Source organism: Anopheles coustani, chromosome 3 (genome assembly GCF_943734705.1).
Source record: "Anopheles coustani chromosome 3, idAnoCousDA_361_x.2, whole genome shotgun sequence".
Classification (NCBI taxonomy): Eukaryota; Metazoa; Arthropoda; class Insecta; order Diptera; family Culicidae; genus Anopheles; species Anopheles coustani.
In genome coordinates, this window is record NC_071288.1 from 61,653,262 (window position 1) to 61,670,812 (window position 17,551).

General features: G+C 40.7%; 2 protein-coding genes across 3 annotated transcripts; both read left to right on the forward strand.

Moving 5' to 3' along the window:
• The first annotated feature begins 218 nt into the window (after positions 1 to 218).
• LOC131271344 (small ribosomal subunit protein eS19A) lies at positions 219 to 1,698 on the forward strand. 2 transcript variants are annotated; one of them, XM_058272744.1, is made up of 3 exons: positions 219 to 277; positions 566 to 636; positions 716 to 1,698. In XM_058272744.1, exons 2-3 carry the CDS (start codon positions 566 to 568, stop codon positions 1,113 to 1,115), a joined length of 471 nt encoding a protein of 156 aa, XP_058128727.1. In that variant the 5' UTR covers positions 219 to 277; the 3' UTR covers positions 1,116 to 1,698. The 2 variants fall into 2 exon arrangements, with proteins under 2 accessions (XP_058128727.1, XP_058128728.1); XM_058272745.1 differs by having other exon boundaries at positions 277 to 352.
• A 1,831-nt stretch (positions 1,699 to 3,529) lies between these two features.
• Positions 3,530 to 17,185, forward strand: LOC131264629 (uncharacterized). Its single transcript, XM_058266903.1, has 4 exons — positions 3,530 to 9,194; positions 10,809 to 12,071; positions 12,564 to 12,745; positions 17,153 to 17,185. The coding sequence occupies exons 1-4, from the start codon at positions 3,530 to 3,532 to the stop codon at positions 17,183 to 17,185; spliced, it is 7,143 nt and encodes a 2,380-aa protein (XP_058122886.1).
• The last annotated feature ends 366 nt before the right edge of the window (positions 17,186 to 17,551 follow it).

Sequence of the window (17,551 nt, forward strand, 5' to 3'; positions counted from 1 at the left end):
TATAAAACCATGTGCATAACTGAATAACAGATGAAACTAAATGGAGCAAATTTAATTGTAAATATTAGTTCTTAACATAAAGTAAAATTAACGTATCATCTGCAATGAAATTTAAATTTGGTATAGTTTATAGCAAATCTAAACCCCAACGCACACTTGCCGGATGTGGAACAAACGTCATCAACGTCAAATGCCGCGTTTCTGTTGACATCTGTCAAACGAATCACCATCTCAGCTTCTTTCGATCTCTTTTTCCGGTTGTGCTTGCAAGCGAAAGGTAGGCAAATGTAATTTCGACTGAGTTATCGCCAAAAAACCGAACAAAATTAACCATAACTGGAGCGAAGACAATGTAACGTATCGACGTTTTTGTGTAACATAACCTTTTAAATAAATTAACACTATTCAGGACGTGTGGCAAGCTTAATAAAAGCAAATGAAATCCTCTAGCGGAAGGTTATGTACCCTCTGATGGTGTTGTCGTGTTGTGATGGTTCATCGTTTGTTCGCGTTACCAACCAGTATTGTTCGGCGACTAATATTGTGCTCTTTTGTTTCATTTTAGATGTCTGGAATCACCGTTAAGGACGTCGATCAAGACAAGGTGGTCGAGGGCGTTGCCCTTTTCCTGAAGAAGTGAGTATTGAGTGTATTGAGTGAGTGATTTACATATGCATGCTTACATGTTGGTTATTGTCTTATTTTTCATTCGTAGATCAGGAAAGCTGAAGGTTCCGGAGTACATTGATCTGATCAAGACCGCTAAGTACAAGGAACTCGCACCATCGGATCCGGATTGGTTCTACGTTCGTTGCGCCTCTATCCTGCGTCGTCTGTACCACCAGAGTCCGGCTGGTGTTGGCGCTATTTGCCGCATCTACGGTGGACGCCAGCGTCACGGTGTTCGTCCATCGCATTTCTGCTGCTCTGATGGTAGTACGACCCGTAAGGCGGTTCAAGCACTGGAAGCCATCAAACTGATTGAGAAGCATGCCGACGGTGGCCGCAGGCTGACTAGCGCTGGACAGCGCGATCTGGATCGTATTGCAGCGCAGATTGTGAGCAAGAAGCGTGCCGCGCTGAAGAAGGAAGCTGCCGTGCTTGCATTGGAATAAGTGTTTGTGTATTGACATTCCAGTAATACACAATCGTGGCGGTAATGTGGGCCGAAAAATAAGTTTTATTGCGGATTAAGCAGTAATTAAACATCTAGCTGATGCCGCTAAGTGTATAAAAACGTGTTGTGCAATGTAATTTAGTGGGAAATTTGAGAAAATATGTTTTACTTCTTAATGAAATAAGTGTTCTACGTGCAGTTTGTGGACAAGTGATACGTTAACCAAGCCTGACGGTGTTAATGCACAACCGCGGATTGTACATAGTAGCTAATCATTGGATTTTAATTAAAGTTTGCCAAAATCTACGTTAAAGGAGGTAGCTCTGCTTACCGGTTTTCAAACCTTCACCCACTATTTACGAAACTTCAGAGATGATACATTTAATCAACCACAACTTTTGTGGTGCTTCGTACAATTCACGCTAAGTCTTGTCCAAACAATTGTTATTTATTGCAAACTTGTTTACAAATTGTGCAATCGAACTCGTTTGAAGAATGTTGCTTTTTCGTTGCGCTTTGAATGCGCTTGTTTTGCTTGGATTTATCATCTGCGTGAGCCTAGTTGTTTCATATTGTAATTATTTGAATGAATATTATCTCAAATGTTCATGTAAATGCATTTTGAATGACTGGATTTCAGGTTTAGAAATAAAAAATAGACGGTGGTATGACGAAGCGCAAAATATAAGGTAAGAAATCGTTCACCACAGAACCTTAGATCAATAAGGACCAGCGCAACGAAGTTTAAGTTCCAGCCAACGATTACCTACTAAATGAGAGCGAGAGCGTTCGAGGCCCGCTACTATCTAGTTCCGTCGTAAGTGCCATGATGCAATTAAAATAATGAATTGAAATCGACGAATGTACTTTCTACCGGTATGAATTTCTGGGCATTTTTTTTAAATTATAATTACAATCAATCTCCCTCTCTCCGCCTTTCCTATTCTTCGATCGTCTTGGTCATGCCTGCCCATTAAGGGTTTACAGGATTTTTCCCGTTTGTGTACGTGGATAGTCAGTCCTCTCGTACAGAGAAGGGTCCGGTCTCGGTTGGGATTCGAAGCCACGCCGTCGAGGTGGTGAACCCCGGCGCATATGGGTCGATTTTCTAAATGGCGCTACCGCTCGGCTGCCGCGAACCTTTTCCATTTTGATCAGTAATACCACTACTTGGACATGACACTTTCTTACAAAAAAGCATGAATTTCTAAACATGCGCCAACTGTTTTTATACCATAAAGGGTATTCCGGTTTAATTTCAACGAGCCCAAAAGAGGAATTTAAAACAATATCGGATGTACAGCCGTACCATGAAGCAGTAATTTCAACGTTATTTTAATATTTTATGTAGTTCTTCAATCAAAGGAGTGTTTGACAAATAGGTTTGTGTTTGGAAATTCTACTTACTTATGTGGCGCTACAACCGCTGAGCGATTTTGGAAAGAGCTTTGTCAGGCCAAGACCGCTTGTCAGGAAAAATTGGAAATTCTATGCATTCTAATTTTCTGGGCGGTAGTCGGTATTTTACATTTTTTCCTTTCCAAAACAAAACATTTTGCCCGCCCTTAAAAACAAAACAACTTAATATCCTTTGGCCGTGGAGCGTATGTGTGCGACGATGGAGATTATTAAATCTTAACCATTTAGTTGAATCTTCGAGTGATTTAGTGAGTTTTGTGATTGATTAGCATCCTTCCTGGTTTTTAGTATCATTGAAACAGACAACCTGTTTTTAGCGTAACGATCGTTTTTGCTCATGCATTTTAATTAAATATCTGTTCTACGTGGCAGAAAACATAAAATTGGATTTTTTTTTTCATTGAACATCTCACACAGCCATCTTATAATTTCCCCTAAAACAAAATCTAATCTTAGTAGCATGAGTCAAACCCACTATACATGACTAAGAGAATTTATGAAAATAAGTAAATTGAATAAGTATTGAGAAAATGTGTAAAATGTAAAGAACAAAATTTCACAAACCAATTGATTGTTGTAAAAATGTGTTCGTATACTGACAAGAACTTGCTGGGCTCATGGGGTATGCTCAGATTGCGGCTTCGCTCTTGAAATGTGGAGGCAGGGTTTCCTATCACAGGACTGCTCGCGTCTCAGACCATCCTCTCAGAGACAATTTTGTCTCTGTATTTTTGACAAAACACTTTTGAAGCATCCCACCTCAAACACCATTTTTTAACCGCTTCCGAGACCCGTGAAAGAGTCAAGGTTACATTTTTTTCCTCTCTGTTTCAATTCTGCGAATCATTCAACAGGGCATTGTGCGCTATTCTCACATTAGCATTGGTTCGTACTGGACGATCGGACGTTTCAAGCTGTGACACTTTACAGAGTTTACGAAATTTTACAAAGTTTTGCTCAAACATCTTTAATTTCTTTACGTGAGAGAACATCATGGTGGATAGTTTAGTGGAAACTCTTTTCGAAGCCATCACAGTAGGTGACGAGGAGCAGGTGGAATTGTGCTTGAAAAGTGCGACGATCGCGATTGTATTGGAGTTTGAGGCAATCTACGGGGAATCACCGCTGCACTTGTGCGTGAAACTTGGCGGCGTGAGTCATCTCGGCTTGGTGCGCCGTTTGCTGGCTAGTGGTTTGGTGGATTTTGATCAGCGTGATAACGAAGGACAAACGGTTCTGGAGTACGCATATCGAAATGGAGATCAAGAGCTAACGAAGCAGCTTATTGGAGTGGAAATGGAGGGCTTAGATGATGTAACTGCGTGCTATAAGATGTTGAAGCATGATTCGCTGGACCTTTTCAAACTGTTTCTTTCGATGAAGAACATGAGTGAGGTCGAGACGTTCAAAAACATCGCCAGTGCGTTCGTGAAGTTGAATGTGAAAAACTTTGTTCTGTCGGAGGAGCTGCGACACTTCGCCCAGTGGAAGCTTTCGGACTACGCATACCGGAACTTGTCGGGGAATTGGCCAGGTGTAAAGGACCCAACGGAGTGGAAGGACCATATCGATATAATCGACGACTGCTGGCGAGTGATAAGCGAGAAATATGATACACGCTTATATGACGATGTTGATGACCAGTTGCTGCATCGATTGCACATCATCCATAATTGCCTGTACTTTCTCAAGCACAAACAATTTCTCAACCATCTACCCATGTCCGAGATTGTCTTCTGTGTCGCGATGTTTATTTCCATTTTCAAAAATAGTACCCAATTCAACGAATATCGTCTGTTAGTGAACAAACGGCTAGTGATGGACTTCGTGCGAATGGTTCATCGGCAACTGAAACTCGCCAAAAACCATCTCGAGATGGCGGAGAAAGAGCTTACTACGATTATGCAGGAAGCTCAACGCTTGAATGCCAATGCTAAAGATCGTTTAATTGAGGAGATGTTAGAGAAACTGAAAGCAAGCAACTTCCCTAATAAGGCTCATTGGGTTGCAGAGACAACGAAGAAAATAAATTATGCAGACGAACCGAACAAGGATGTGCTGATAAAGGATATGAAGAAGAAATTAAAATCTTCCAATAAAATGTACTTGGGCAAGGCGATACAAGCCATAGAGGAGGGAAATAAACGCCACTTTATTGAAGAGATACGTAAAAGAAGTTTGCACGTGACGCATCCGCAGAATGTGGTGAACCGATTGATGGCAGGAAAGGGTAAAACAATAGGTACGATAGTGGCAGAGACAGTTGGAGAAGCATGTTTCGACTTGAAACATCTTTTGCGTGGTAAAGGCCGGAGAATCATAAGGAAAATCAAAACATGCTATACGAAAATGAAGCAAATTTATTCACTCCATAAAGCACTACACTACTGTAAGGAGTTAAATCTGGATAATGAATTAGAAGATAGCGCCATAATAGACTCGGTTAATTCTGTTTCATGTATATTGCGTATGACACAAGTGTTTGGAGAAGCGATAAAAAATACACAAAGTTCTCCAAATTTGCCAGGAAAGGCTAAACCCGCGGTAGGAGGAATGTTAACTCAACTTTTTCCTCTTATAAACATATCGCTACGGGAAACCATTTCACATAGTGTATCCTTCAAGAGAATCCTAGTTGATGAAGTGTGCCATAGGCAGGTATGCAAAACGACAAGGCAACATTTGCGCACCGTATACATTTCATTCTTGCTTTTGTACGTTGTCGCGTTGATAGATGCACGGCAATCATTCTACGGTCTGATGCGCCGATGTGGTTCCTATGAAGCATTACGATCACTTCTACTTTATGCGGACGATACGGAAGAGATGGAAAAACAGCACTTCAGCTTTTTCGAAACTATTAAAAAATATTTTGATGATGCGCAAACTCTGTTCACGGAACTGCAAGACAGCCTTGTAGGTAAATCGTTAGAATTCATCTATTTGCATAAAAAAATGGAGCGTAAAATAGCCATTGTAATGGACCTGGAAAAGTTTTTCATTGAAAGCAGTCTTGTAACACATACTGAAATACGGCGAGCGTGTTTTGTGGGTGACGATCTGGCGGGCACTCAACGGCTGTTGGACTGGAAACTATCAATGAGTTGGGGAAATAAGTTTTTCAGTAGCATCCATTCCGAATGGGAGAAAGAGCAAATCCATACGTACCAGCTGGACTGGATGGATCCAAGATTATTGAAATTCAATCCTGCCGTGCTGGCTGGTTTGCTAAAGACTATAGCAGTATCGATGGATTGCGCCGAACAATTCGACTACCTTTGGCACACCCGTAAACTGATTCAGGAGTTGGGTCTAGCCCGCAGCTTTGATGAGAATGCCACGCAAGAACTCAATCAGCGGCTGAAACCATATTACGATAACATTTTTTTTGTTGAAAGTAAATGGAGAATTGTAAAAACCTTTTGTAAGAGCCGCAAAATTGAGATGAACGAGATGTTGGTGCATGAATTAACGAATAGCGACCAGGCAAAATTGCAGACGCTTTTTGATGATCGTCGGGAAAAGCTTCGTACCATCCTCGAGAAACATGACATGAACACTGTTGAAAATCTCGCGAGTTGTGGGCGAAATTTACCACCAAGTGCTGAAGCAAGTTTGGAGTACCTTCAGCTAGAGATTTGCGAAATGTTAGTTGCTGTAGGATACTTTGGTGATAATTTTCAATACCTAAAACACAGAATGCCAATGATACAGGGTAGAAACTACCGAAACTACCTGGCGCATGATAGCCTTTCTTACAATCTCTTAACGGACAGCTGGACGGAGAAGACAGTTATTAATGCGTACGTCTTCGCCTACACTGAGCTACATTTGTTTGGTAAACGAGAAATGAAAACAGAAGTCATGGAAATGTCTTATCCAACGGTGCAAGATACGCATAGATGGACGGAGGAGCAGTCACAAATGAAAAGTGCTTTTCAAACGGAGGATTTGAATCAAATTGTCGCTGCAATAAAAAACGGAGGTGAAATACGAAGCGTTTTCTGTTGTTCGCCGAATCAGAAGAAAATTTCGCCACAGTTTCGAAATCTAACTGTCCTGGTCGATTCTTGCAATGTAAACCCGTTGATTGCACGATATTTGAATACATACTTTCATGGTTTTAGTGAAGTTTGTGAAGATCCTGTACATCAACTCAAAAGTGCGTTACTGATGTGCAATTATCAAGCCGCTTTTGATCGCACGATAGGAAGGGGGCCGGCAAGAGATACGCTGATACGACACGAGCTTTTCGATTGGCCAGAACTTATGCCTCGTGTACGCAAAACAGATTTATTCATTCACCTGATAGCAGCTTTCAATAGGCAAAGAATTTTGAAAGCGTTGATCGAGCATGGCAATCAACGAGGCGTTCAAGAGATACTACCATTTTTTGAAGATTTTCGTGACCCAACGCAGCTAGGCCCGCTAAGAGATGCCCTTGTGTATAATATGAGGTCTATAGCAGAGCTGTTGCTTGCCCGTACAACGGCACCACATGGCACCGCTGTTGAACTGCTCTTAATTATTATTCATTGGAATGACATGTTTCCAACCATTGTGTTGAAATCGGAAATGTGCTCTGAAAAGTTGGAACTTCTGCTTAAAACTGCAGCACAGTCGCGAAATTATACGGCGTCAGTTTTTCTACTTGAGAATGCATTGTTCAAACAGTATATACCGGGTGCGTTTAGAAATAGCTGCATTCATGCCGCTAGAATGGGTGAAACATCTTTACTGCGGCATTTGTTAGAAAGCCATTCAACCACTAGCCAAGTGTTAGCTGAAATAGTATATCATGCAGCAGTACGTAAGCAGTGGAAGTGCGTTAGCTTGCTGCTTGATCGGGATGCCCCTGTTGACATCGAATTTTTAGGAAAGAATTATGAGCAGGGTAACACTTTAATCATACTGGTTAAGTTTGGACTATGGCGATTAATTGATCGCGTAAGATCAATCCACTGTCGCATGTACGGCGATAATATAACGCATCCATTCTCAATTGCTATAAGTTATGGAATGATGTCTGGTGGTATGGTTCGAACGTTACGGCGTCTTGGTTTCGACTGGATTGACGAGTCTGTGATTCTTCATGCGGCGATCATAAGACGCGACAGTGTTACTTTGGCAATCATATGGAGGGAGATTGACGTGATTATTCAATCAAATCATTTGGAAATAGAGGATAGCCACTTCGCGTTTGCAATTAAAGTTTTAACAACATGGCAAACGATAGGATTTGTAGAAGAGTCAACAACTCTCGAAACATCACTTATGTATGCTATACACTATATGGATAAAGATATGATAAAAGAACTCTTAGATCGTGCGAAAAGTATGCGTCACCTAGAGGGAATAGGAATCCTGAATAGTATAGTATTCAAAACAAGCACATCGATCGTTTGTTTCGGCAAACGAAGTGAAAACCGCATTTGTAATGTGCAGAAAAGCTGTAAAGATATGATTACGAGGTTAAAGAGCACCGTTGTGCTGGATATGGGTTGGCAAGAGTTCACGATTGATCTAGGTGTGCCAGTGGAGTTCTATGTCTTATCAGCAAACAAAGAAAAGATCGACCTATCGCAACAAACCACAGACGTTGATATGCGGAAATCAGGATCGATGTTGAATCGTCTCAATGATTTTATGATGGTATCAAATGCATTATTTGCGGAGGCCTCGGTTTTTGCCGCGCACTTTAAGCTAAGTGAAGGAACCTCCGTGTATTTCTGGCAAGTAGAAGATATAAGTTGCGTTTACAATATTCTTCCCCTTGAATCCGAGATTGATTTGTCATCAACTGTTAATTATAGAAATTTTCTCGGCGAAACTCCACTGCATAAGTGTTTCCCGAACGATGAGCTGAACATAGTTAAAATGCTAGTTGAAGCCGGTGCCAACCCACTATTTGCCGATCAGAGTGGAATGGCAGCGATTCATATTTCTTTGTGGAACTCCAAAGATTTCGCCGTCGCACGTTACCTTGTTGAAGTTTGCCAGGATCGCGAATTACGCAACGAACACGGTTTATCTCTGGTTGATCTTGAAGATGGTAATTTGAAGAATCGATTAATACACATTGCTGTCATGACTGGCCGGCAGGACATAGTTGAGCGTTTGGTCCAGTTGAAAGTCGACGCCTCGATGAAAAACAGTATCGGGTTAACACCAATTCAAACAGCTCTGAAAGTTACTTTGCCGAATAAATCACATATGATCAAATTACTGCTCGATTACGATTCTAGTTCTATCGACGCGATGGATCCGATGGGAGACACATTGTTGTTCTCTGCTGTAAAGTATCATTCCATTGAAGTATTGCAGGAAATATTAAGACATGATCCAGATATAACGCTCTCCCCGGAAGGATGTACTGCCCTTTGTTTAGCTTTAATGCTTAAAAAATCCGAATCAAGCAAATGTTTGCTTCGGTATGCGGTTGAAAAGGGCATCCGTGGAATCACGAGCATAGATGAAGAAGATATAGTTGTTTTATCGTTGATATGTAATGACTACAGTTTATCAAAATCTCTATTTGAGTATGAATTAGAACATTCACTGGAGGAAATAAATGTTAACGACCTACCACGAATTGTAGCAATATTAAACACCAACGTCTTGAAAGCCTCCAATGTTCCAATGTGGCAATATGTGCTGAGTAGTCAATTAACTGAGTCACAAAACTTTCTTTCCTTCCTCTCGAGAATGTGCATCTCGCTAGCTGAGCAAATAATAGAATGATAAGAAACCACATAAACGTAAAACATGAGCTGTGTATGCTCCAAACTGTATCAGGGATTTGTTACTTTTGTACTGTATATTGTGTGTAGCGTAATCAAATTATGAAACTCTATTGACGCATTATTTTTCTAATACGTAAAAGTTTTCAATTTCAAATTAAGGCCTGGTGGAGTAGAGTTTGTTTCAAACAAAACATACAGAGAAATAAAATGAAATTTTTGTGATCAATATACTAATAGTCTTAATACCTATTAATATTTATCCATAACGGAACAAACATACATGTGAACTATGTATAAACATACATGTGAACATACTTCATAGATTATTTCATCCGAAAATAAAACTTGAAAAGAGTGGCCTAGAACTATTGTCCACTAGACACCAGTGTACTGATCATTCGAATCATGAAACCTGCTTCTAAATGTTTTGCATAATTAAAAGTTAAGTGATCCTCGGAAAATGTAAAAATCAAAAGGAGTGTAATTTAGTACAAAACTAATTTTTACCACTCTTCTCTTTAAGTTTATTTTAAGTATAATTTAAGTTTCTTTTCTCCTTGTCTGGCTCCTTTGATACCAGCCAAAGGATAACGGAGATGGACTTGCTGCATAATCTACAACCTAGCACCAGAGGGTCATGTGAGACCGGGTGGAGAAAATTCCATGTAGCATCCCTGGCATAATCTTTATTTTTATAAATCTCAGTTTCACAGTCCCGTGATGAGACGAGGCAATAAACCCTACATTCTTAACAGTGCACGTGAAGCATGTTTTTTTTTACAATTTGACTCTAAGCGGAAACGGGACTCGAACACGGGTTTACCAAGAGCGAAGCCGTAGTCTTGCCGAGGAACCATAGCACAAGTTAGAATATGAACCAAAAATAAAAACTTTTGTCGCATTTTCCCTCCCCGAGCTTCGCCGGGGCTTCGAGCTAGTAGTATATACAATAGAGAAAGTACTTGCTATTAACCTTTTCACAGCATTGCCCAGACAGATTGTGTCGCCTGTTTTGTTTCTATTTTCGTTGTAAAATGAAATTGAAACCAATTTACCACAGTATAGATCTAAATCACAAAAACTGTAAAAAAAATACTAAGACTGTGAAGGGGTTAAGCAATCAAATATAAACTATCATTGCATGCCTCGTTCTGATCCACAGGAACCATTCGTTTCAGGCACCAGTCTTCGACTTATACGGTATTTCCCCGTTGCTGGTTGATGCCAGGGAATCCCCTTGAAAGAGTTTAACTTTTAAAAACAGTTCAAAGAGAGGCCCGATAATAATGAAGATTCATAATGAAGAACATTGACTGGCACAAAAACGTGGTCGTATGAAATGAAGCGCAGATTCTCTCTATTCTCATTCTCTCTGAGAGTGACCGGTTAAGGGACGTGGTACGAATATTCGTCTCGTAAATATTTTCGCCACTCGATCACCAGCTGTGCGTTAGTTAGGACGTTCAGAAGCTGTTCGAGCTGTTTCTGCATTGTTTATACGTTTCTGTATACATTTACATCATCCCCAGCGGAAAAGATCGCCATGGAAAGTGGTTTAGTAGAAGCTCTTTTCGAAGCCATCACAGTAGGCGACGAGGAGCAGGTGGAATTGTGCTTGAAAAGTGCGACGATCGCGATTGTATTGGAGTTTGAGGCAATCTACGGGGAATCACCGCTGCACTTGTGCGTGAAACTTGGCGGCGTGAGTCATCTCGGCTTGGTGCGCCGTTTGCTGGCTAGTGGTTTGGTGGATTTTGATCAGCGTGATAACGAAGGACAAACGGTTCTGGAGTACGCATATCAAAATGGAGATCAAGAGCTAACGAAGCAGCTTATTGGAGTGGAAATGGAGGGCTTAGATGATGTAACTGCCTGCTATAAGATGTTGAAGCATGATTCGCTGGACCTTTTCAAACTGTTTCTTTCGATGAAGAACATGAGTGAGGACGAGACGTTCAAAAACATCGCCAGTGCGTTCGTGAAGTTGAATGTGAAAAACTTTGTTCTGTCGGAGGAGCTGCGACACTTCGCCCAGTGGAAACTTTCGGACTACGCATACCGGAACTTGTCGGGAAATTGGCGAGGTGTAAAGGACCCAACGGAGTGGAAGGACCATATCGATATAATCGACGACTGCTGGCGAGTGATAAGCGAGAAATATGATACACGCTTATATGACGATGTTGATGACCAGTTGCTGCATCGATTGCACATCATCCATAATTGCCTGTACTTTCTCAAGCACAAACAATTTCTCAACCATCTACCCATGTCCGAGATTGTCTTCTGTGTCGCGATGTTTATTTCCATTTTCAAAAATAGTACCCAATTCAACGAATATCGTCTGTTAGTGAACAAACGGCTAGTGATGGACTTCGTGCGAATGGTTCATCGGCAACTGAAACTCGCCAAAAACCATCTCGAGATGGCGGAGAAAGAGCTTACTACGATTATGCAGGAAGCTCAACGCTTGAATGCCAATGCTAAAGATCGTTTAATTGAGGAGATGTTAGAGAAACTGAAAGCAAGCAACTTCCCTAATAAGGCTCATTGGGTTGCAGAGACAACGAAGAAAATAAATGATGCAGAAGGCCTGAACAAGGATGTGCTGATAAAGGATATGATGAAGAAATTAAAATCTTCCAATAAAATGTACTTGGGCAAGGCGATACAAGCCATAGAGGAGGGAAATAAACGCCACTTTATTGAAGAGATACGTAAAAGAAGTTTGCACGTGACGCATCCGCAGAATGTGGTGAACCGATTGATGGCAGGAAAGGGTAAAACAATAGGTACGATAGTGGCAGAGACAGTTGGAGAAGCATGTTTCGACTTGAAACATCTTTTGCGTGGTAAAGGCCGGAGAATCATAAGGAAAATCAAAACATGCTATACGAAAATGAAGCAAATTTATTCACTCCACAAAGCACTACACTACTGTAAGGAGTTAAATCTGGATAATGAATTAGAAGATAGCGCCATAATAGACTCGGTTAATTCTGTTTCATGTATATTGCGTATGACACAAGTGTTTGGAGAAGCGATAAAAAATACACAAAGTTCTCCAAATTTGCCAGGAAAGGCTAAACCCGCGGTAGGAGGAATGTTAACTCAACTTTTTCCTCTTATAAACATATCGCTACGGGAAACCATTTCACATAGTGTATCCTTCAAGAGAATCCTAGTTGATGAAGTGTGCCATAGGCAGGTATGCAAAACGACAAGGCAACATTTGCGCACCGTATACATTTCATTCTTGCTTTTGTACGTTGTCGCGTTGATAGATGCACGGCAATCATTCTACGGTCTGATGCGCCGATGTGGTTCCTATGAAGCATTACGATCACTTCTACTTTATGCGGACGATACGGAAGAGATGGAAAAACAGCACTTCAGCTTTTTCGAAACTATTAAAAAATATTTTGATGATGCGCAAACTCTGTTCACGGAACTGCAAGACAGCCTTGTAGGTAAATCGTTAGAATTCATCTATTTGCATAAAAAAATGGAGCGTAAAATAGCCATTGTAATGGACCTGGAAAAGTTTTTCATTGAAAGCAGTCTTGTAACACATACTGAAATACGGCGAGCGTGTTTTGTGGGTGACGATCTGGCGGGCACTCAACGGCTGTTGGACTGGAAACTATCAATGAGTTGGGGAAATAAGTTTTTCAGTAGCATCCATTCCGAATGGGAGAAAGAGCAAATCCATACGTACCAGCTGGACTGGATGGATCCAAGATTATTGAAATTCAATCCTGCCGTGCTGGCTGGTTTGCTAAAGACTATAGCAGTATCGATGGATTGCGCCGAACAATTCGACTACCTTTGGCACACCCGTAAACTGATTCAGGAGTTGGGTCTAGCCCGCAGCTTTGATGAGAATGCCACGCAAGAACTCAATCAGCGGCTGAAACCATATTACGATAACATTTTTTTTGTTGAAAGTAAATGGAGAATTGTAAAAACCTTTTGTAAGAGCCGCAAAATTGAGATAAACGAGAGGTTGGTGCATGAATTAACGAATAGCGACCAGGCAAAATTGCAGACGCTTTTTGATGATCGTCGGGAAAAGCTTCGTACCATCCTCGAGAAACATGACATGAACACTGTTGAAAATCTCGCGAGTTGTGGGCGAAATTTACCACCAAGTGCTGAAGCAAGTTTGGAGTACCTTCAGCTAGAGATTTGCGAAATGTTAGTTGCTGTAGGATACTTTGGTGATAATTTTCAATACCTAAAACACAGAATGCCAATGATACAGGGTAGAAACTACCGAAACTACCTGGCGCATGATAGCCTTTCTTACAATCTCTTAACGGACAGCTGGACGGAGAAGACAGTTATTAATGCGTACGTCTTCGCCTACACTGAGCTACATTTGTTTGGTAAACGAGAAATGAAAACAGAAGTCATGGAAATGTCTTATCCAACGGTGCAAGATACGCATAGATGGACGGAGGAGCAGTCACAAATGAAAAGTGCTTTTCAAACGGAGGATTTGAATCAAATTGTCGCTGCAATAAAAAACGGAGGTGAAATACGAAGCGTTTTCTGTTGTTCGCCGAATCAGAAGAAAATTTCGCCACAGTTTCGAAATCTAACTGTCCTGGTCGATTCTTGCAATGTAAACCCGTTGATTGCACGATATTTGAATACATACTTTCATGGTTTTAGTGAAGTTTGTGAAGATCCTGTACATCAACTCAAAAGTGCGTTACTGATGTGCAATTATCAAGCCGCTTTTGATCGCACGATAGGAAGGGGGCCGGCAAGAGATACGCTGATACGACACGAGCTTTTCGATTGGCCAGAACTTATGCCTCGTGTACGCAAAACAGATTTATTCATTCACCTGATAGCAGCTTTCAATAGGCAAAGAATTTTGAAAGCGTTGATCGAGCATGGCAATCAACGAGGCGTTCAAGAGATACTACCATTTTTTGAAGATTTTCGTGACCCAACGCAGCTAGGCCCGCTAAGAGATGCCCTTGTGTATAATATGAGGTCTATAGCAGAGCTGTTGCTTGCCCGTACAACGGCACCACATGGCACCGCTGTTGAACTGCTCTTAATTATTATTCATTGGAATGACATGTTTCCAACCATTGTGTTGAAATCGGAAATGTGCTCTGAAAAGTTGGAACTTCTGCTTAAAACTGCAGCACAGTCGCGAAATTATACGGCGTCAGTTTTTCTACTTGAGAATGCATTGTTCAAACAGTATATACCGGGTGCGTTTAGAAATAGCTGCATTCATGCCGCTAGAATGGGTGAAACATCTTTACTGCGGCATTTGTTAGAAAGCCATTCAACCACTAGCCAAGTGTTAGCTGAAATAGTATATCATGCAGCAGTACGTAAGCAGTGGAAGTGCGTTAGCTTGCTGCTTGATCGGGATGCCCCTGTTGACATCGAATTTTTAGGAAAGAATTATGAGCAGGGTAACACTTTAATCATACTGGTTAAGTTTGGACTATGGCGATTAATTGATCGCGTAAGATCAATCCACTGTCGCATGTACGGCGATAATATAACGCATCCATTCTCAATTGCTATAAGTTATGGAATGATGTCTGGTGGTATGGTTCGAACGTTACGGCGTCTTGGTTTCGACTGGATTGACGAGTCTGTGATTCTTCATGCGGCGATCATAAGACGCGACAGTGTTACTTTGGCAATCATATGGAGGGAGATTGACGTGATTATTCAATCAAATCATTTGGAAATAGAGGATAGCCACTTCGCGTTTGCAATTAAAGTTTTAACAACATGGCAAACGATAGGATTTGTAGAAGAGTCAACAACTCTCGAAACATCACTTATGTATGCTATACACTATATGGATAAAGATATGATAAAAGAACTCTTAGATCGTGCGAAAAGTATGCGTCACCTAGAGGGAATAGGAATCCTGAATAGTATAGTATTCAAAACAAGCACATCGATCGTTTGTTTCGGCAAACGAAGTGAAAACCGCATTTGTAATGTGCAGAAAAGCTGTAAAGATATGATTACGAGGTTAAAGAGCACCGTTGTGCTGGATATGGGTTGGCAAGAGTTCACGATTGATCTAGGTGTGCCAGTGGAGTTCTATGTCTTATCAGCAAACAAAGAAAAGATCGACCTATCGCAACAAACCACAGACGTTGATATGCGGAAATCAGGATCGATGTTGAATCGTCTCAATGATTTTATGATGGTATCAAATGCATTATTTGCGGAGGCCTCGGTTTTTGCCGCGCACTTTAAGCTAAGTGAAGGAACCTCCGTGTATTTCTGGCAAGTAGAAGATATAAGTTGCGTTTACAATATTCTTCCCCTTGGATCCGAGATTGATTTGTCATCAACTGTTAATTATAGAAATTTTCTCGGCGAAACTCCACTGCATAAGTGTTTCCCGAACGATGAGCTGAACATAGTTAAAATGCTAGTTGAAGCCGGTGCCAACCCACTATTTGCCGATCAGAGTGGAATGGCAGCGATTCATATTTCTTTGTGGAACTCCAAAGATTTCGCCGTCGCACGTTACCTTGTTGAAGTTTGCCAGGATCGCGAATTACGCAACGAACACGGTTTATCTCTGGTTGATCTTGAAGATGGTAATTTGAAGAATCGATTAATACACATTGCTGTCATGACTGGCCGGCAGGACATAGTTGAGCGTTTGGTCCAGTTGAAAGTCGACGCCTCGATGAAAAACAGTATCGGGTTAACACCAATTCAAACAGCTCTGAAAGTTACTTTGCCGAATAAATCACATATGATCAAATTACTGCTCGATTACGATTCTAGTTCTATCGACGCGATGGATCCGATGGGAGACACATTGTTGTTCTCTGCTGTAAAGTATCATTCCATTGAAGTATTGCAGGAAATATTAAGACATGATCCAGATATAACGCTCTCCCCGGAAGGATGTACTGCCCTTTGTTTAGCTTTAATGCTTAAAAAATCCGAATCAAGCAAATGTTTGCTTCGGTATGCGGTTGAAAAGGGCATCCGTGGAATCACGAGCATAGATGAAGAAGATATAGTTGTTTTATCGTTGATATGTAATGACTACAGTTTATCAAAATCTCTATTTGAGTATGAATTAGAACATTCACTGGAGGAAATAAATGTTAACGACCTACCACGAATTGTAGCAATATTAAACACCAACGTCTTGAAAGCCTCCAATGTTCCAATGTGGCAATATGTGCTGAGTAGTCAATTAACTGAGTCACAAAACTTTCTTTCCTTCCTCTCGAGAATGTGCATCTCGCTAGCTGAGCAAATAATAGAATGATAAGAAACCACATAAACGTAAAACATGAGCTGTGTATGCTCCAAACTGTATCAGGGATTTGTTACTTTTGTACTGTATATTGTGTGTAGCGTAATCAAATTATGAAACTCTATTGACGCATTATTTTTCTAATACGTAAAAGTTTTCAATTTCAAATTAAGGCCTGGTGGAGTAGAGTTTGTTTCAAACAAAACATACAGAGAAATAAAATGAAATTTTTGTGATCAATATACTAATAGTCTTAATACCTATTAATATTTATCCATAACGGAACAAACATACATGTGAACTATGTATAAACATACATGTGAACATACTTCATAGATTATTTCATCCGAAAATAAAACTTGAAAAGAGTGGCCTAGAACTATTGTCCACTAGACACCAGTGTACTGATCATTCGAATCATGAAACCTGCTTCTAAATGTTTTGCATAATTAAAAGTTAAGTGATCCTCGGAAAATGTAAAAATCAAAAGGAGTGTAATTTAGTACAAAACTAATTTTTACCACTCTTCTCTTTAAGTTTATTTTAAGTATAATTTAAGTTTCTTTTCTCCTTGTCTGGCTCCTTTGATACCAGCCAAAGGATAACGGAGATGGACTTGCTGCATAATCTACAACCTAGCACCAGAGGGTCATGTGAGACCGGGTGGAGAAAATTCCATGTAGCATCCCTGGCATAATCTTTATTTTTATAAATCTCAGTTTCACAGTCCCGTGATGAGACGAGGCAATAAACCCTACATTCTTAACAGTGCACGTGAAGCATGTTTTTTTTTACAATTTGACTCTAAGCGGAAACGGGACTCGAACACGGGTTTACCAAGAGCGAAGCCGTAGTCTTGCCGAGGAACCATAGCACAAGTTAGAATATGAACCAAAAATAAAAACTTTTGTCGCATTTTCCCTCCCCGAGCTTCGCCGGGGCTTCGAGCTAGTAGTATATACAATAGAGAAAGTACTTGCTATTAACCTTTTC